The sequence below is a fragment of the Brachyistius frenatus genome, unplaced genomic scaffold (assembly GCF_029030835.1).
Source record: "Brachyistius frenatus isolate BFR_SWC_R1_liver_20210118 unplaced genomic scaffold, ASM2903083v1 Contig_154, whole genome shotgun sequence".
Taxonomy (NCBI): domain Eukaryota; kingdom Metazoa; phylum Chordata; class Actinopteri; family Embiotocidae; genus Brachyistius; species Brachyistius frenatus.
Window position 1 is genome coordinate 122501 of NW_027210753.1, and position 20936 is coordinate 143436.

The 20936-nt window shown below is 45.1% G+C and overlaps 1 protein-coding gene and 1 long non-coding RNA gene across 2 annotated transcripts in view; both read left to right on the plus strand.

Annotated features, from left to right (window-relative positions):
• The window catches only part of LOC138631378 (uncharacterized), a 45485-nt gene extending 38996 nt beyond the window's left edge, over window positions 1-6489 (plus strand). Inside the window, exon 3 of the long non-coding RNA XR_011311716.1 lies at window positions 6418-6489. This is a non-coding gene — a long non-coding RNA (uncharacterized lncRNA). The remainder of the gene's footprint in view (window positions 1-6417) is intronic.
• Window positions 6490-6508: 19 nt separating this feature from the next.
• Window positions 6509-20936, plus strand: part of spop (speckle type BTB/POZ protein) — a 49639-nt gene continuing 35211 nt past the window's right edge. The window contains exons 1-3 of the mRNA XM_069716258.1: window positions 6509-6678; window positions 8543-8664; window positions 11857-12008. Coding sequence (XP_069572359.1) covers window positions 6601-6678; window positions 8543-8664; window positions 11857-12008 — 352 coding nt within the window. The 5' untranslated portion in view covers window positions 6509-6600. The remainder of the gene's footprint in view (window positions 6679-8542; window positions 8665-11856; window positions 12009-20936) is intronic.

The following is a 20936-nucleotide window of genomic DNA, read 5'->3' on the forward strand; positions in this document are numbered from 1 at the left end:
ATGGAATCCAACCTTATAACAAACAGGCTCCATTAACCCTCCATCAGATTTCTCACCAGAGCTGCAGAGAAGCGAGTGGTGGTGGTGGTGGTGGTGGTGATGGTGGTGTTAGGGTTGCCTCAAAAGCTGTGCAAAAAGTGCGCTTGGCATGTGGGCGTTTGATTTGCGTTCAGAAATGCGTCACGCATACGTTCAAATCCGTATCACTGTCACTGAACCTCAGGTTCTTCTGGCATGTTGTCAGCGTTTGTCCTCTCTAAACTCTGCAGCCCGTCTCTGCGCCTCGCTGTTTCGCTCGCCGCCTGTTGTTGCACAAGGTGACCCTCTAAACACTCCGGGATCCCCTGCTGTGATCGTTACCTTTTTTTTTTCTTTTCTACAGCGGCCAAATCACGCAGCTCCACCCCCTGTCCACCTGGTGGCGTTGTGTCAGCACCACGCCACCTGTTTTTCCCTCCCCGCAGCAGGAAGTAGAGCCCTGATGGGGAGTCGGGTGGCTCTGTGTATTTGATATTTCCCTTTCATTTCACAAGTTAAAGGGAATTTAGATGGAGACACGTTGTGTGTGTGTGTGTGTGTGTGTGTGTGTGTGTGTGTGTGTGTGTGTGTGTGTGTGTGTGTGTGTGTGTGTGTGTGTGTGTGTGTATTTGTGTGTGTGTGTGTGTGTATTTGTGCGTGCGTGTGTGTGTGTGTGTGTGTGTGTGTGTGTGTGTGTGTGTGTGTGTGTGTGTGTGTGTGTGTGTGTATTTGTGCACATGCGTGCTTGCATGTGTTTTTTTTTTTTTTTTACCCTTTTCATGATTAATCTATTTTCTGTGTTCGGGAGTCTGAGCATTAGCTGTAATAATTCCAGAAGGCTTTCTGTCTCTCTGTTCTGTCACTCCTATTTCACAGCAGGCCCGGTCGCCTGACGTCGCTGCCATATGGCTGTAAAGAAGGATTTCAGGGATAAACGCAACCTTTTCCCTACAAATCCATTGATATGACTGGCTTATGATCATTTTTAGCAGCTACAGAGTGTGTTCGTCTTGTGGAACAAAAAAGATACTCTGAAGTTATCTCGTGCCATTTGAATTTATAACTGCCCAAACAAAATCTAATATAAAACAACTTTTCGGTACATTTGCCTTGGAGATAGAACTCCTTTGACAGAGCAATTCATTTTTAGGGACAGAAAAGATATATAAAATGTGTGTTCTTGTTTTGGTATTTTGACTTCATTTGATCGTAAAAGCAGCAGAAACATGAGGACAGAGTGGAGTAGGACACTGGGTGGTACTTTTGGCAATAGTATTTTTTTTACTCTCAGCCCTCAGAGGCCTCTATTGTGGCTGTAGGGAACCAGCAGTGACGTCACCCGTTGGTTTGTGAACGATTGTTATGAGGCCTCGAGTTCGAGTTTTGACTGGCGCCATCTTGCTATTTCGGAGCGGTTTGGAGCAGGAAGTGACCATATTTGGACGAGCTGGGGGAGGAGCCAGCGGTGGATCTGACTGATCTGATTGGAAACCCGACGACATTACGTCCCGCCCACCGGTAATCTGATTGCACCACAGGCCTGTCAATCAAACAGCTTTTTGAGGCACTTTTTCTAATTAGTGATAGAATTATTTTCACATTGATTGCCAGAAAACTAATAAGACTTTAGCTAACAACACCATACATATTGACTTTGTATTTGATGAGAGAAGTTGAATGGGAATCTATGGCGCCGGAGGCTTTTTGGAGCCGACCTCTACTGGCACTCGGTGGTATTGCAGCTTAAGTCACTTCCTCATCGGCCTTACAGGAGCCAAATTAGTTTGGAGATAAATATTGTTTATTGTCATTTATTGCCTTTAATATATTATGTTTGTTTGAGATATACTTTGTATGATCATGATTATATTTTCTCTTTTAATTTGAAAGACACATATTGCTACTTGCATGCATTTATATAAACAGCGAGACATGTTCAGATAAGAACCAGTAAGTGTTTGTGTTTGTGGAGATAGAAAAAAAAAAGCACTAAAGTTCAGCAGCTGAACATTTTGAAAACAAACTAGCTAAATATTCATTGTCTCCGCTGACAGACTTTCAGGTTGGGGAGGTTGGAGTGGGCGACATGTGCTTCACCAGCTATTCAGATTGTCACGAGCACAGATGGAAAAACAAATGAACAGAAATGTGATCTGGAGTGTAAATATGCATTGTAAGCACTTCACATTATCAGATTTTGCAGATGGAGGTAACATATGTGCAGAAATATATGCTATTGCCATGTAGGATTTTTTGCAGATGGAGGGAATGTCACATAATTAGGCTGTTAGCTGAGCATGGTGCATTGGGTTAGTGTGTGTGCCATGTTTCTGCGGTTCGGCTCGGGTTGAAGCAGGTCGGCCGGCGTCCGGACAGCTGGCCGGTCCCGATGACGGCCGCCGGCTCGAGTCCCGATGACGGCCGCCGGCTCGAGTCCCGATGACGGCCGCCTCTCTCACAGCTCTTGTTTATGCAGAGGAAGTTGCATCTATCTGTCTTTGGGTTTGTCAGACTCTCTTCCCTGGCGTGTTGAGGTGTGTGACGGTGAGATGGAGAGAAACGCTGCCTGGACGGCAGAGTGAGAGCAGACTGTCTCCTGTAATGAATATAAATGGGCTGCAGGGCTCACTCTCCTCATCTGGCGTACCTTTCTTCAAGCAGGCCCATCCTCCTCCTCCTCCTCCTCCTCCTCTTCTTCTACTCTCCCATCCTTTTTCTGCGTTGTACATACAGGCTACAAATCTTCACCATCATGTCATAAGTAAATGTGCTTAAATCAACTGCTTTATGTTTTAATGAAGGAGAATGTGTTTCATCATCAACATTTAATACAAACTGCCTCATATTTTATGATGTCACAAGCCTCCTATATGTACATAAGCAGTGTCAGGGGGTCCATGTCTTTTACATGTCTTTTTTTCCCCCACCTTTTAACCAACAGCTGTATGCATCAATCCATTCTTCACAACCCTAACACCACCAGGAAATGTCCCGACACTCCCGACAGCCAGTTAGCAGTTTTCTTCCTCAGTTTTCTTTCTTTCTTTTGTTTTTGGTTGTTGTTGTTTTTTACTGCCGTTTCCCTTTCTTGGGCAAAGACATGAGCTCGAGCACAGCCACCTTTTATCTGCCCCGTAATTAGCCTTCATTCGATTAGCTTCTTTTACAGATGAATCCTAGCGCAGGTCGGACTGAAACACTTGTAATGGGGTGGAGGAGTCTCAGAGACCCTTCTGTCATGTTTTCTTTTATATATTATCAGCCTCTCAACTGATTTATTCAGCCAAATTGTATTCAGTCATAACACTTAATACTTACAAATAAGAACCTACAGATGCTCCGCCCACCTCTGAGTCTGGTTCTGTTAACAGATGCTCCGCCCACCTCTGAGTCTGGTTCTGTTAACAGATGCTCCGCCCACCTCTGAGTCTGGTTCTGTTAACAGATGCTCCGCCCACCTCTGAGTCTGGTTCTGTTAACAGATGCTCCGCCCACCTCTACATCTACATATTTAGGTTATTATAACAATATAATAATTAGTTACACCCCGACATTGTGTACTGAATGACAAGTTGTACTCCTTTGTACAAAAGGGTGGATGTGGTCACAGTAGTAAATCTTTGAAGCTTGTGGTGTTCAATTGTTGTTTGGACCTAAAAATAAACCTCAATTCACAACAACAACAACAACAACAACAGCCCCCCAGAAATTGTTGGGTCTAAACAAGGCCGGGACGTTTATGCTCCACAATGCAGCATTCAGTGCTCAACCTCTGTCTGCAAAGCTTGTGCTGTTGTGTGCTTCTTCAGTTTGCTGTATTTGCTGGAGGAGAGATTAAGATGTCGATTCTGCACATCTCAACTTGTTTGCACGTCTCTCTCGAAGCACTCTTTACCCTCATCCTAATTTTCTACCGCTTTTTATCCAAACTACGAGGTGCTGACGGAGCCCGAGGGTAGCTGCAACGAATATTCACCACTTTATCTGAAGCACAGCACCTTCATCACCTCCTTCCTTTGTCTTTTAATTGCCTTTTTTGGGGGCGGGGGCAGTCTCTGTGAAATCTCTGCCTGGCATGAACTGTAATGTGACAATAATTATTTTCTCTACATCATGTGCATTATCACCTATTAGTCATTCTTCCCATTCATGTTGTCATCATCAGATTCCCATGACAAATGAACTGTCTGAAGACATTTCTTCTGAGGGAGTCCTATAATTAGCACACATCTCCTCCATCTCTCCGGAGTTGTTATTGCTGCCTTCTTACCCCCGCCGCTTTGCTCTTGATATTTGTCATGAAAAGGATGAAAAAAAAAAAAACCTTCTCAGCTTTATTCTGGCTAAGTGTCATCTGGGTCTTTTTGGAAAGCTGTGAGGCTGTTAGCAGTGCTGCCAGTGTTGTCATGTTTTCTTAAATTGATTCCCTGTGATTACTTGGCTTTCGCGGCCATCTTTTTTTTACGGGACAGGATACAAGAATTGTGTTTGGGATTATGCTGTGAAACAATCCCCGAACGATGACACGCGCAGACAAACACACACGTGTGTAGAAAAAAAACTACATTTGCGTACGAGCCCTCACTCACTCACATGGACGATAATTAATTGCCAGGAAGTCACAGGTAATTTAAATTGCAAATCAGCGCAGCCGTTTTCACCCAACTTTTATGATTAATCTTTTATTGTTTTACTGAGCGAAAATGCCACCAGTGTTTTTCATCAGATACAAATAGCACAAAAGAAGAATGGAGGAGGATCAGATGCAGGCCTTATCTCTGAGCATTAATTAAGCCGTGTCTGGGTCTGCTGAAATCCAGGTGTCGCCTCTTCTGTCTCCAACCCGCTCACCAAGACAGTGTCTCCCTCCCTCCGTACCTCCTCCTCTTCATTTCTTGCTCCATCTCTCAGGTCCAACTCTCACTTTCTGCCAAGTTTTCTCAGGTCCTGAACTTCTCTTTCAATCAGACACTAATTAAACAACGGAGTGGAAGGGTTTCTTTGGCAGGAGATCGGCGTGCAGGTTGAGCGAGAAAAAAAGCCAAGATCCCCGAGACCTTGTGGCCACTTAGGTATGAAATCTGTGGAGAGGAACTTGGGAGGAGCACGAAGAGGGGAGATGAGGCCAAAAGGAAATGAGAGGTTCAGACAGCAGAGAAATGAAGCTCTGAAACCAAACTGTCACATGTTCCTTTTTATAATATTTTTTTTTGTTCTAGTTGGATTTTCAGTCCCATGAGGCTGCTAGTGTAGCAAAGAAACTTAAAAACCAGAAAAAAATAATGAGGAAGTTTCTCTTTCGCCACAAAAGAAAGCCGTTACGGTTTAAATCTCAATCGTAGCATTTCACAATGAAAACATCCTGGATGCAGGTGCTTACAAAAACAAAAAAAACAGCTTTGACCTTTCTTAGTCAGCACTGCCTTTTGAAAGCACTGTGTTAACTTTTGTGTGTGTGTTGTGTATGTGTGTGTGTGTGTGTGTGTGTGTGTGTGTGTGTGTGTGTGTGTGTGTGTGTGTGTGTGTGTGTGTGTGTGCGTGTGTGTGGTGTGTGTGTGTGTGTGTGTGTGTGTGTGTGTGTGTGTGTGTGTGTGTGTGTGTGTGTGTGTGTGTGTGTGTGTGTGTGTGTGTGTGTGTGTGTGTGTGTGTGTGTGTGTGTGTGTGTGTGTGTGTGTGTGTGTGTGTGTGTGTGTGTGTGTGTGTGTGTGTGTGTGTGTGTGTGTGTGTGTGTGTGTGTGTGTGTGTGTGTGTGTGTGTGTGTGTGTGTGTGTGTGTGTGTGTGGTGTGTGTGTGTGTGTGTGTGTGTGTGTGTGTGTGTGTGTGTGTGTGTGTGTGTGTGTGTGTGTGTGTGTGTGTGTGTGTGTGTGTGTGTGGTGTGAGTACAGACTGGCAGCTTGAGATGAAAGTCTTAAGTCTTGCCCTTCACTTAGAGCCACGGCGGACGGGTGCCGGCTGGCTGGAATCAGATGGCTGGCACAGCACTCTCCTCCTCTCATAGCAAAACAAAGGGTGAAGCCGCGCACAGATAAAGGAAGGCTTCCCTCCGTGAAGCAGAGCGCACGCTGCTGCTGTGCTTTGAATGCTGAAACCTCTTTTGAAATGAATAAATTCAGAGCTCTTACGTCCTACTTACTAGGAAATGCTGCTCAATTAGACTAAACCATTCAATTAGTAATTGCATTGACACACACACACACACACACACACACACACACACACACACACACACACACACACACACACACACACACACACACACACACACACACACACACACACACACACACACACACACACACACACACACAGACACACAAGGTCACAGATTTTCATAGTAATGTGCTGCAGTGGTTTAACGTCGGAGCTGTTTTTAATGGCTGTGCTTGTGTGTCCCTGCAGGGTGCCCGTAGCTGTTTTGGAGTCTAGACGGTCTGTTGTGCCGGATTCATCCGTACGGCCGGCGTTCGAGAGGCGGCCGGCCTGGTCGATTGATTATTGACCTCCTCCCCAACCACCCCACCGCCCGTACACACCCCGGCCGGTGCTCCTGCCACTCAGGTCCCCTCTGCACACACGCTGGCAATGTCCAGCGTCCCAAGCCCCCCACCCCCGGCAGAGATGTCCAGCAGCCCTGTGGCTGAGAGCTGGTGTTATACTCAGGTGAGGGATGCATTAATATCTGTCTGTGTGTAGGAACACCTGTGATTGGCTGTGTCACCTAACCAATCCCTTGTTGTAGATACTTCAAGACTCTGTACAGTTTTAGTTTGATGCATTTAAGTTGTTTTTTTAGGAAGCACCCTGCCACTCCTACTTTTGTAAAGACTTAAAGGGGGATTCCACTGATGATGTACAGTAAAGTTGATCTGGAGGCCCCGGCTACTAACCAGGCCTCGTCTGGCTTTTGCTCACAGCTTCTAACTTCCTGATTATAAGTCTGGAAGCCCTGTTCGCATGAAGGTTTTGGCAGCCACTCTCACGGGTGGACCAATCGGCAACTGGTGGGAGTGGCTAAGAGCGATGACGCTCGTGAAGCGCTTGTTTCGAAATGTAGTTCTGACAATGGCGGCGGAGATGAAGCTCGATGGAGTCATTTGAAAATATCGAGGAATTGAAGCCGGAGCAAAAACTATGCTTTTAAATTTTGGTCTGCAAAGGTCATTTACCAACATGACGTTGCACTCTGCTCACATTCAGGGATAATCTTTGTTGTTTACAACTTACTGCATTTCGGTGCACAACATACGTCACATGGGAGTCCATGCTGATTGGTTAAAATAGTTTCAAACACCAAATCTAAACCCATTTGGTTGCAATGACTGGAAACAGTCTCCAATGGAGGGTGGCCGGATCAATTTATTCACAAAGTGAGTTTTGGTCTGGTAGTACCGACGACCTGGGTACTGCTTATGTTAAAAAAAATAAATTAAAAAAAAAAGCTTTATTGAGCCTTTGTGACTTTAGAGCAAGCTGTGCACAAATCTGATAAATTGTCTCAAATGTCTTCAGACATTTTGTGTTAGTCTGGCTATAAGGACAACAAGTTTGAAAGTGGAAAAAGAAAAAGAGAAGTCTGGGGTCGTGGAGTTTACGAGACCTCCTTCTTTCTGCTCGAGGCTCGAGGTGACGTTATCAGGTACAAGAACAACAACCTGGAACTCCAGAGGAACTGTGAGCTGCCGAGAGGGGTTGTGGGGAAAGAAGGAAGTGGAGGATGTGGAAAAAAAAGAAGATATATTTGGGTCTGCTGCATCAATTTTAAACATTAAAAAATGATGTTATCTGATGATGTTATGTTAGTGTATTGTTAAATTGGAGGAATAACCAGGTGTGATCAAATGACTGACTGATATATGTGCTACTACCTCATTCTTGCAACTTGCGATATTTTTAAAGGGATGAAACTGACAGTCAATTATTTTGTGTTCTGTCATACATTTTTGCATAATATTACATGAAACCTACTGTCAGTAAGACAGAGAGAATGATGCTCATTGATGTCCACTTAATTGGAAAAAATCTTCGTCACTTTGCTGTGGTAAGTGAGGACCTTAATTGATGGCAACGTCTCGATTCGTCCAGTCACTCTGTTGTCCTGATTGCTTCAGCAATACAAGCCTAATTTGTTTCTCTTAAAAATATCTGTCTTTTGACATGTTTTGTTTGTTTAAAGGTTATCTGTACTCTGTTTCAGTCATTGTAATACAGGTGTTGCTACCTCAGACATCACTTTCCCGTTAAGAGCCGAGGTAGATAAAGTCCGTCATTGATGATGTCTGTTTTTTCATCTCCGCTACGTCCTTGCAAAAAATTGTTTTGTTTTTTCTGTTGCCACTTTTACAATCTCCTTTCTTCTTTCCCTTCCGTTTGTTGTCAGTGTTTATTAAGATGAAAGGCAGTTTTGATGTGCGGTTTTGAAGTCCAGGCTGACCAAACACCACTTACCCGTATAGAATAGGTAAATATATAAATAAAGAGATCTGGTTTCAACCCATCCTCTGGTTTTTTTCTTTTGTGTGTGCAGATCAAAGTCGTGAAGTTCTCCTACATGTGGACCATCAACAACTTCAGCTTCTGTCGCGAGGAAATGGGAGAGGTCATCAAAAGCTCCACTTTCTCCTCAGGAGCCAACGACAAACTCAAATGGTTAGTGGTTGTAGTAGCTATCAGACATTCCTCCTCCAACAATGCTTTTGGAGAACATCCTCTCAAACATTTCTCTCAAGGACTTCCTACTCGTTGCATCTTTGAGGCGGACAGTATAACACTGTTTTAAGAGGTTAAATCCATCAACATCAACGTTTTTTCACATGTGGAGCACCAATGATCCAGGAAGATCTTTAAGCTTTCAGCTTCAGTTGTATCTAGCGTATCTTCAGCTAATCTGTATTTGCAAAGATGTTAACAGCAATAATTTTTGTACCAGTTTGTCTGGCTGGAAATAAATCTGTCTGTATCTTCGCTTTCTCTACGTGGCTGGCTCAGCATAAAATCACCATGAATACCAGAATGAATATGAAAAACATTAAGATGCAATTTCTTTTAAAACATTTAAAGTTAATGATGTTGGACATATTCTTCATGATAAAGAAATAATCTCCTGATGACACTTAGTAGAAGAAGCGTGGCGTTAGCTTACCCCGCTCGTGTCTGCGGCGGCGCTGCTACTGCCCGTAACATCTTTCTGCATTGACTCGTCCTCAGATAATAGCTATCGGTAATCAAATGTTTGAGGTGCGACGAGTGAAGAGTTTCATCCACGAAGCAGTCACATGATGTTTGTTTACCCCGTTCAGAGCAAGACACAGAGATGAGAGCACAGTGAACAAACGCTGAAACAAAGGTGAAAACCTGTTAAATTATTGACATGATATAATTACAGCTGACGTAGGCTGTCACCCGTGATTACATAGTACACACGTGATCACAGATGTTTTCCATCTGTTTTTGCCACGAAACATGTGCGTCACACGTTTAAATAGGCAAGACGACTATTCTGTGGATAACATGCTGTAGCCGCGAGGCCCGACACGCACATCTGACGAAGGCTGTGTCGCTGCTCTGGTCTTTTAAAATTGAAGCCGAAATGAAGGTCTAAGTTAAAATGCTACGGAGTGGCAAGGTGCCATTGTGCGTAAAATTTTCTCTGAAGTAGTATAAGCTCCTTTACGACGAGGAGACGTAGACAAGCACCCTGCTGCTCTTTGTGTTGACAGGAGCAGGTTGAGGAGGTACACACAGAAAGAGCTGGAGCATGTCGCTTTGCTGGAAGGAAATTGAAGCTACCTTTTTTTAATCTGCTTGCATTGTCAATCTAGACCACGGTAAGCAGTGGAAAAAGTGAAGAATGGATGCTCCGGGCTCCAAATACTGTCTGGTCTCTTGGTTTGCTCACCTCACGTGGAGGTCTAGGACAGTAGTACCTGTGGACTGTGGTGGTTGAGTCGGTTCTCAGGCTGTTCTCGTGGCCTCACTGCAAGCTTCTGCTTGTTCCCTGGAAAGAAGAAGACGCAGTGTGATTTCAGTATGAACTGCTTTGCTCTGTGAGGAGTTGGTGGACTTCGTGGACCCTGCAGGAAGACCTTGAATATGCTGGAGGGATTATTATTCAACCACTCCTTGGAAATCCTCCGAATCCTCTCTGGAATCGCTGGACAAAGTGGCTAGCTGAAGAAAGTGCTTCCTCTACAACCCAGACTCCCACCAACTGAAGGATCAGCTGCTCAATTGACGAGCACATCTGCTTATTGAATCCACACACGCAGCCATCCTGTTTTATTACGTATGCAGTCGCCTTGAGGTACTCTTGCGTGACATTGATGTTGAATTGCCGTTAAAGGAAGATGACGTGCCACCGTTTCATTTATACAGAAGAGCTTAGAGAGTGAAAGGGAACATCCAACATCTCATGCAGCGACGCAGCGGTCATAGACATTTTGAGTGGGCTGAAAGTAATGACTGCAGCCCGGGATCGAGAAGTCATCTGTTAAAATTAGAAACAAATGGCAACATTTTAGAGAAACCATTTCAACCTTAAAATATTTTTGCCCATTCTGCTTTGAGTGCACGTCCTCCTGCAGGCGCCTGCAGTCTTTTTGGATCTGGGTGAGCAAAACTGACAAATTGCACAATAATGAAAAAGACTGTCCATCCGGCCATCTATTATCTGGACCCGCTTTATCCTGTGGAGGGTCACGGGGGAGTCTGGAGCCCGTCCAAACAGATATTGGGCGAAAGGGTCCACCCTGGACAGAACTAAAAGACTAACATAGATTAATTAATAAAAACCTGTCAAGAATTCAGGCTCGGTTGTCTCCAATACAGGTAAAAAATACAGCTATGAAATGGAAATTTACAAGTCTACTGCCAGTGCCAAAAATCGGAATAGTTTCTGCTGCATGCAGATGAGTACTCTGAGTCCCAGCCAGTTTTTTTTATAACGGGGGTCATTTGTTTAGGCGAATAGAAGCCATATTGGACAATTGCCTATAAAATGAATGATACATTACACCATATATAGATATTGATTTTTCTCGGTGTTAAGTCTGTAGAGCTCCTGCACACCAAGATGGTTTTTGACGGTATTTGATAGGATGTTTGTAAAATGTATTTCTCTTAAATGGCTTGGCTGAATTACACCCTCCAGATGCTTCACGTGTTAATTTACATCCGTATGCCCGTGATAAAGCGTTTCATGTTACTAAAACTGGAGCAGGCTGCGCAACAAACAATGCGTATGTTACAAATTCATTGTGCAAGCTATGATTCTTTTGCCAAACTGCAGTTTTAATGCACTGAACAGAGTAAAATATACTGTTTACATCTAACACGGTGTATTTCTGTATTTAAACAGCCTGGAACAGTGGATCTACTGTAGATTTGGGAATATCCTCCTCCTCTTTCATTTCCGGACTTTTAGCTAGAAAGCTCATCCTCAGTCAGAAGTTGCGAAATGCTAAGGCTAAGGAAAGAAAACACTGAATTGTTTTGCTTTTGGCAATTTGGCCATCTGCAGATTTAATGCTGTTTAACATTGAAATATTGGCATGCGTCTTTGTTGCTGTGTGTGCGTGTTAAAAAGGCTCAGAGTCTTTGCTCTTTGGTCCACAGAGTTACTGTATATCATCACTGTCTAGAAAACTCTGGTATCTTAATGCTGCTGATGAGGAAGCATGAAAATGACAGCAATTCATGACGGAAATTACTCATTACTAATTGAATAATATAATTATTGCATATAAACATTATGAACAATGCTTCCAGGAACTGAAGCGCTACATTAGCTTTATCCGTCTCACCAGTTTGTTTCTTCCTTTTTTTTTTTTTTTTTCCTCCCAGGTGTTTGCGTGTGAATCCTAAAGGTCTGGATGAGGAGAGCAAAGACTATTTATCACTTTACCTACTCTTGGTTAGCTGCCCAAAAAGTGAAGTGCGCGCCAAGTTTAAGTTTTCTATCCTCAATGCCAAGGGAGAAGAGACCAAAGCCATGGGTAAGTCAGAGTCACCGGGCCCTATCTTAACTGTTAGTCGAGTCAATTTCATTTATTTTGCCCCACATCACAAGTCACACATCTGCCTAAAGGGGGTTCACGAGGGTGGATCGATAAATCAGAGACTGCTCCTGTTGCGCACTAACGATGCGCAGCGCCGTGACGTGCACCGAACTTGTGTGTTTTCAGCTTTGAGTGATTTTTATTTTTTTATTTTTTTATTTTATACACTTTATTAATCCCCGAGGGGAAATGTCTTCACTACAGCAGGGGGGCTCTCAGGGGGGAGCTGCTGCAGCAGGCTGCCACTAGCGCGGCGCCAGGTAACCTGACCTGAGGTGCATGTTTTTGGATGATGGGAGGAAGCCGGAGAACCCGGAGAGAACCCACGCAAGCACAGGGAGAACATGCAAACTCCGCACAGAAAGGCCCAGGACCGGATTCGAACCCAGAACCTTTTTGCTGTGAGGTGACAGTGCTAACCACTGCACCACCGTGCCGCCCTGGACGCGAGAACCAAAGTGTTATTGCGCCACAGTTCAGGTCATCTGCACTGAATGTTTTCTCTTACACGCCTCAGAACATCACAGTAGAACTTGGTATTGATTTTGATTAAGCTACAAAATGTGTACCTCTTATTCATCAGGGTTATATCTTCCTCCTGCTCCGTGCATGTCACGGTGCTGCGCCTAATTCACGCTAAGCAGAAGCAGTCTCTGAACTTCTAGATCCACCCTCGTACAAACTGTACAGCATATGAAACCCTCTGTCCCGAGACCCTCGGGACAAAACTCTCCAAAAAGCCCTGCAAGTGATTTCAGGAAGAGCAACTGAGGAGGGATCTCTCATCCAGGACGGACAGACACGCAGTAAAAGCAGGTTTACAGTACCGACAATCAGGATGAACATGTGAAGAATATAATCTTGGAGGACTTCCATATGTTGCTACACGTACGGAAATCCTAATCAGCATCCTGAAACACACGTGACGGTCCCCAATCACAGAAATACATCATTTTGTCAATGTGACGTCCAAAATAAGTTAACATTCGAAACTAAAAAAACTACTTCAGCCATCCTTAAGTCTGTATTCAGCAGAAAAGTGAGGATATCTCAAAGTTTGAGAGTTGGAAATTAAAAACTCCTGTCACACCTGTGTCTTTGGGGCACTGGAATTTGCAAATGTAGGAGGTGGGGAGTGTGTCTAATACTCCCAAGTGTGTCTAATAATGTGAGGTATTGATAGCCATATGGGCTTGTGTAATCACTGGCGGTCGGATTCATTTCTAGTAAATATATAATTCAAAGTAGCGTGGGGCAATTTAGATTTTAATTAAAAAAGACCCAACCTTTTTAGAAGTCTTCGTCCGCCTCTCTCCCAGATGATGAATTGGAAATGAATGCGCCTCCAATTCCTGTATTTTTTTTTTTAATTTTTTTTTTAATTAGGTTATGTTATGAGGAGGAAAAGCAAACTTGTGTGGAATTGAATTAGCGAGGGCCAGATGTGACCGCTTCCTGGCTATCAGGCTTTTTCTGGCTGCCTCCCTTCTCTCCCGGTACCCTGCAGCACTCTGTACAGGAAGTGTGGAGGAGGAGGAGGAGGGGAAGGAGACAGGGGGGGGGGGAGGAGGAAGTGTGTTTGAATCGGAGCTGTGTACAACCCCCCGCGGTGCAGGTTGTGTAGAGAGGAGGGAAATCATTCCTTCCCCCCATGTGAACTTTCCGTCCCTCATTTGCTCATTTCTCTCTTCTCCTTTTTACACTCTCACATTTATTTTCTTTCTCTTTTATCCTTTTTATAATTCGACTTCTGCCCCGTAATGTTGAAATACCACCTCTTAATTCCCGGTGGCAGGCTTAAGAAAACTTTCTCTCTTGGCTATTACATTAGTGTTTCTGCAGGCTGTGTGGTATTGAAGGGAGGTTTTCCTCCGGAATGAGCAATAAACAGCCGTTTGAGGTGTTTGACTGCGCTGCTTGACCATTTGGTGAGCGCTCCTCCCCTAAATGACCTCACAAAAGCCCGAATGTGGGGAATACTGAGTGAAGTGAAGAGGATCTCATTTTCCTCTGCTTGTCTCTCTTTGTGTCTCGAGGGGCTTTTGGCTATAAACGGTGTGCTCCGCGGTGCACACCCCATCCCATTCTTGCCATATGCCCTCCTGCAATCTTCCCACAATCCCCCTGGGGAGACCTGGGCTCTCCACTTCGCCCGCCTTGTCGCTGGAGAAAATTACCCAACTGCCAGCATATTTGTGACAGTTTAGTGAACACCCTGTCTAAGAATATGGCAGTAAAGATTGCTCTATCGGTTCTGGATCATTTAGAATCCAATTTAATCCGAGCCTCAAGGATAAAAAAAAGGCCAAATAAAAACAAAGTGGCTTAATTAAGAAAGCTGAGCAGCAGTGGACTGTTTATGTGGCAGTGACGCTGCTTGACCTGCTGATACACTCTGTCCCTGCAGGAACAATATTTCACATGCAATGCATATTAAGTTGGAGCTCTTTAAACCAGAATTGTTTGGTAGAAGATGATTCATAAAGAAATACACATTTTTAAATGGTCGTGAACACACTGGAGAGTAAAATTACAGCCGTCAGAATGTAACTGATGGAAACCCTCAGTTGGACAGCTGAGGACCAGAAGAGCGTGTTTGATGTGTTGGTTTGAATTTGCAGCTTTTAGATGAGGTCAACCTCCACTTAGAGTTTCTGTCATTGTTACAAAAGCATCCGCCGTATACGCATAATTTCTATTTTACTTGGACTCTGAGCAGATGTGCATTTTGATTTGTGTTGGCATGTGGAGTGTTGTGTGCATATTTAGAATTATATTTTGTATTATTACACATGCACGTTACACATACTGTTTATTAGAGCCCGACTGTTGGCCGATCACAGGTACTGCATATCGGCGTTAGCCTATCTGTTGACCAATATAAAAACGTATTCTTACAGAACTCGATGTAAAATTGTTCTATTTGTGTTTTTTCTCTCTTTTATAGTGATTCATATTTATTATACTGTATTTCCAGTGAAGTTCATGGTTTCAATGCACTGATGTAAAACAACCTTTTCATGTCTTTGTCACAACTCTAATAATCACATTTTGGCTGATGTATCAAAATCTGAATTTTGTTCCTACCTTATATTGGCGTCAACATTGGCGCCAAAAGTTACCGTGAGGTTTGAGCTCTAAGTACATTTTCACTTCTACGTATTTTAGTATTTAATTTTTTTTTAGTTATATTCCCCCTTTGCGTAGCGAAGTGTTTTTTCTCATACTTTTTATTTTGATAGATAGTCACTACTACAGAAAGACAGAGTCCTTGTCTGTGACAGCTGACTGCAGTAGCTGTGGTTCTGGTTCTGGTCCCTGGATGCGGTCCAAGGTTTGGGCTGCTCTGTTCATGGCAGGTTTTGACTGGAAAAGCTTGACATTATCTGATGAAACAGCCCATCTGCATCAGTCAGCTCTGCAGCCCCCCACCCCCACCCCCACCGGAGAGCATGTGTCTGAGTCTGAATCCTCTGATGGTCCACACTTACTAATGGAGATAGATTCAGGCGGCCCCCCCAGCCCCTCCACCCCCCACCCTCCCTCTCCACCATACTTGGCCACATCATTTCTCTCCCTGGCTTAATGTGCTGGTTCTCTCCTCCGAGGCCGTCGGGTGGGTTGTAAGTTGTCTCCTGACACCCCCCCTCCTCCTCCTCCTCCCCCTCCTCCCCCTTCTCTCCTTCCTCCGCCTTTTAGCCAGAGAAAATAGCTGCCCCCCCGCAGACTCCTCCTCTGACAGCTCAGAGAGGAGAGATGGAAAGTTCTCATCCTCTGCCGCAAGCTGTTTTGTATTCAAATAGCCTCCATGTTAAGCCCCCTCCCCCCCCCCCCCCCCCACACACACACACACACACACAGTGGTTTTGCTGTGTTGTTGCCAAAGGCTAAGTGAGCCTATTGAGTGTATACGAGGTGGCCGGAGAGTCTAGCTGCAGCAGTTATTGTTTTATTTTTTTGGTGTGGTCTGTTTTTTTGTTTCGTTTAATTGAGGCCCTGGGTGTGAGCTTGTCAGTCTGTTGCCCCCGGTAACTGATGGAGGTGATCAGGCTTTCTGTGTGGGTGAGTGGAGCACGGCTAATAGAGTAGAAGCTATTGGTCAGTCTTTACATAATCAGATGATATTGACATTGGTAGGAAGAATGTCAATAGGCATGTTTGTGATGACACAAGCTTACAGAGCTCAATCTTTAATAGAGGTTAGATCTCCCGCTCTGAAAGTGTCGTATCTGTGTGTGTGTCTGCCTGCTTCATGTGAGCCTGTGGCTCGTCTCCACTAATCGGCCCTTTTTCACATCAATACGTTGTGAAAGGGATCATGTGGTCTGCTGGTGGTCACAACTTAGCTTCAACTTTCTTGGCCGTGGAGACAGTCTGGGAACTCGCGTCAGCGTTTGCACAGCCACTCTTTAAGGGCCGACCAATCAGCGACGAGTGTCGTTGGTTAAGTGTGTTTGCCCCGCCCCTCATTCACTGTGATTGGACGGCTGGTGACGGTGATGAGCACAACTCTCTGTGAACTCACGGTGACCGGAAAAAAAAAGACCGAACGTTCAGCGTTTCTCACAGAATAAATGCTCAGCACCAGAGGGGGCCCTAAAATCATATCACGATACATCTGGGTATTTTTGCAATAACTATATTCTTGACGATGTGACAAAATACTGAAAAACATTTGTGTAATGTATAATTTCAACAAAATAAGTGTCAGCATAAACGTAACAGTATGCCTTCAAATATTCAAAGAAACTAAACAAATAATGAATGATCTCAGTTTTTTGTAAACAGCAGTCACTCAAATTGCCTTTAACACAATTGTCTGAAAAATGATACCGTTATTAAAGGGGATGATATGATACGGCCCACACCTACTCAGCACGTCGTCACGCTGCTGGCGGTCATTAAAAACAACTGAAAAAATATGATGTACTCAGAAAAAAGAGGCTTTGGTGGACACGGTAGGAAGTGTCAGTGGTGGCAGAGTAGACCCCGAGGTCGATCCCAGCCTCCCTATGGAGGGCGCCAGACCCGTATATCCACGCAGTGAAACTGGGTCGGGTTTATCCACCAAGCTACTCATAAGTCGTGGTTAGCTGTGAAGTTGAACGTGTGAACGTTGAGGCCAGAAGAGAGATGTTGAGTCTGGCTCTTATTTCTCCGCCAACCGACTCCTCTTCTGGTGACCTTGTCTCCGTGTGCCAGCCGTGCCCGAAGCCCGGAGCCTGAATATGGATAACCCTGGCATCTCCCACCCCCCTCCTCCTCCTCCTCCTCCTCCTCCTCCTTCTTCTTCTTCTTCTTCTTCTTCTTCTTCTTCTTCTTCTTCTTCTTCTTCTTCTTCTTCTTCTTCTTCTTCTCTGTCTCCAGCTCAGACTTCATTTTTCTCACCTTCCTCATCACCTTCAGTCTGTTTTTGACACGGTGAGGAACTTCACTCTTCAATGCTGCTGAACTTTCAAAGCTGCAACAGCAAAGTGGTGAAATCTTGGAAGATCGTCACTCCTCCCCGGTACCGATCGGTACCTAAATACAGAACAAGAACAAGTGTGATTTGTCACACAAAGATGTATAACAGTTTTCCTAAAACAGTGATAGGATCTATATGTTTTCACTGGAGGTGTCTACATGCTTGTCAATCTTTCTTTCATACCAGTTGTTTTTGGCACTCCTCCATCACACCAGCAAACCTCCTCCCTCTCCCCCGCCCCTCCCTCCACACACACACACACACACACACACACACACACACACACACACACACACACACACACACACACACACACACACACACACACACACACACACACACACACACACACACACACACACACACACACACACACACACACACCACAGCCCGGCTCTCTTTGGTATTCTGTCAGAGTGGCTTCACTCCCTCCACCTTGGCCGACTCGCTGAAAGACTGAACGCCAGCGGTCTGACCTGCCGCTGATTCTCTGCCAGTGCAGGTTTTCTGATGCCCCACTGGAGATGGCAGCTTGGCATTAGCTGAGCTCAGCACACACACACACACACACACACACACACACACACACACACACACACACACACACACACACACACACACACACACACACACACACACACACACACACACACACACACACACACACACGCGCGGGTGAGCACTGAAGAAGTCACACCTCTCTTTCTCTTTCCCTCAAGTCTGCTGGAGCTTCTTTTCAGCGTTCCCTTTCCTCTCCTCTCCTCTCCTCTCCTCTCCTCTCCTCTCCTCTCCTCTCCTCTCCTCTCCTCTCCTCTCCTCTCCTCTCCTCTCCTCTCCTCTCCTCTCCTCTCCTCTCCCGTCCCCTCCTCTCCTCTCCTCTCCTCTCCTCTCCTCTCCTCTCCTCTCCTCTCCTCTCCTCTCCTCTCCTCTCCTCTCCTCTCCTCTCCTCTCCTCTCCTCTCCTCTCCTCTCCTCTCCTCTCCTCACCTCTTCCTCTCTCTCAGTCCATCTCCCTCTCTGTTCTGCCAACCTCTCCTCACCCTCTCGTTCAAGCTTCTTGGATACTGCCACTGGGGAAGTCCTCGCTCATCGCCGCCGAGCCTTGTTTCATACCCAAATAACATAACTTCACAAGTAGAGTCTGCGTGGCCTCGGGGACTTCATCTGGTCTCACATGCCGGGTTTATCCAACACACTTAAAGGACATGAAAGAGTGGCTGAAAGTCAGCGACACAGAAGAGTTTTCCTGAGAAGAATTCCTTGTACTAAAGTGCATAGCTTTGTGTGTGCCAACAGTACGATGTACTCCGGTCACAGAAGTTTGACTCTTATTTTCAAGCCTGCTCGGCTTTTGTCTGAAATATCTGAGACACTCCTCCTCTGTTACACACAGCGGCAGAACGATGAATAAAGTAGTGCTATAAAAACAGGAGTGCATAGATTTGTAAATTTTGTGAATTGGCTTGCATTCACGTGTGTGTGTGTGTGTGTGTGTGTGTGTGTGTGTGTGTGTGTGTGTGTGTGTGTGTGTGTGTGTGTGTGTGTGTGTGTGTGTGTGTGTGTGTGTGTGTGTGTATGTGTGTGTGTGTGTGTGGTGATTCCTGTCAGCTTCTTTGGCGTACGCAGCCTCGAGAGGCAGGATTACAGTGAAGGGCCTCCTGCATGAGCGGCGGTGGGAGTAACTGCATATGCACTGCACTCCTCCACCGAGCCTCTCTTTGACTGCCTGCTCCCTCAGATCCAAAACGGGGGATTTCATACAGGATCTTACAGCTGCATTGACACTTCATCTTAGCGCTTCCCACTGCGATCTGTCAGCAGATCTCCTGTTGGGATCTCCACGCAAGAGCAAGTCCGAAGAGGAGTCTGTTTGAAGGGCTGGGGCTAAACACATGTCGTGTGCACGCACTGCAGATGAATGAGCGCGAGAGGTGAAGACCTCGTGGTTTGTGGTGACGGTGTAGTTTCCAACAGGGAGTCTTCTACCGCTTCATTTTAACCAGGTCTCGAAGATTCAAAGGTTGTCTTTATCGTTTTTCATTTCCCGACATTAACGGCTGAATTAAATGTTGGGACGTGAATGGAAGTACTGCAGGTTATGTGCCGTCTTAAATGTCATAAATGACTGTGACGAGCTGGAGTCCTTAAAAAGTACTAAATAAATCAGCTCAATTGGGGTGAGTTTTTTTTTTTTTATCGTCTTTTTGCATGAACGTTCAGGTCACTCAAACAAGCACGGTTTCTATCCACTCTCTTTAGCTGCACATTGCTCTCATTTTCCATTTTCAAAGTCAATATGTTTCAAGCCTGTCGAGGTACAATAACATAAATTAAAGTAATTCTGATGTACAGATTGAAAATGGAAGTCTCTCTTGGAGATCAACTGTCAAGCACAATTTACCTTGTTTATGTCCAATAAACATACAAACAAACGGGGGCCTCATAACCAATATTCCAAAATCGTGTCCCTAATAGATACATACATTTCACAAAAGCTCTAAATGGACCTCAGACTTTTCCATTTTCATGTTGTCACTCTTTCTAAAGGTTATGAGTATTTGCCTGTAACCCAATGTGCAACTCTTTGTCTTTTAGTCTTTGCACTTAAAACAAATAACAATGATCTTATACCATGTCAGAGTCCGGTATATTTTAGCTGGTAAACAAACAGTTGAGTCCCGTCGTCAGCGTGTTGGATCAGAGAGAAATGAGCAGGTGTAAAACCTGAGTGACTTTAACGAAGGCCAAATGGCTACGGCCCGATAACTGAGCTGAAGCAGCTCCGAAATGGCAACTGGTGCTCCTGCAGAGAGGAGAGTACTACCGGCCGCAGTCCTGAGGCGACGCAGCGCTGGGGAGGATGTGCTGGAACAAGTCTGATCCGCGGCGGCTCCACCTCTCAACCTACGGGCCATGAAGGATCTGCCGCTGCCATCTTGGTGCCAGTTACCACGGAGCGTCTTCAGAGTCGGTTCTTGGCGGGTCGGGGCTGTTTGGCAGCGTGCGAAGGACTAACAGCAGATTAGGCAGGGCTGGTCATAATGTTTTGGCTCATCAGTGCGTGCCCCCCACGACGAGATTGCCTGTTAGGTTTCGCATGCACGCTTTGCTGATTAGAAGCACTCATTTACATTCAGTGCTGTGCTAAATATTTAGGGCTCTTCAGAAATTTAGATTCGTATCCATCTTGCAGCACCATCAGGGACGTCTGATCGTCCCCGACTCGTCCCGCAGCGTCACAACAAACACAACTTTACAGCCACAGTAATAAAGAACTTTCTTAAGTGACGGGAAAGAACAAGGAGTCCCGCAACAGATGGTGTGGCCCCCACAGAGGCCCCCGGTCTCTACGTTATGGAGTCGGTCCGGGATTACAGAGACGGAAGACAGACTAAATAT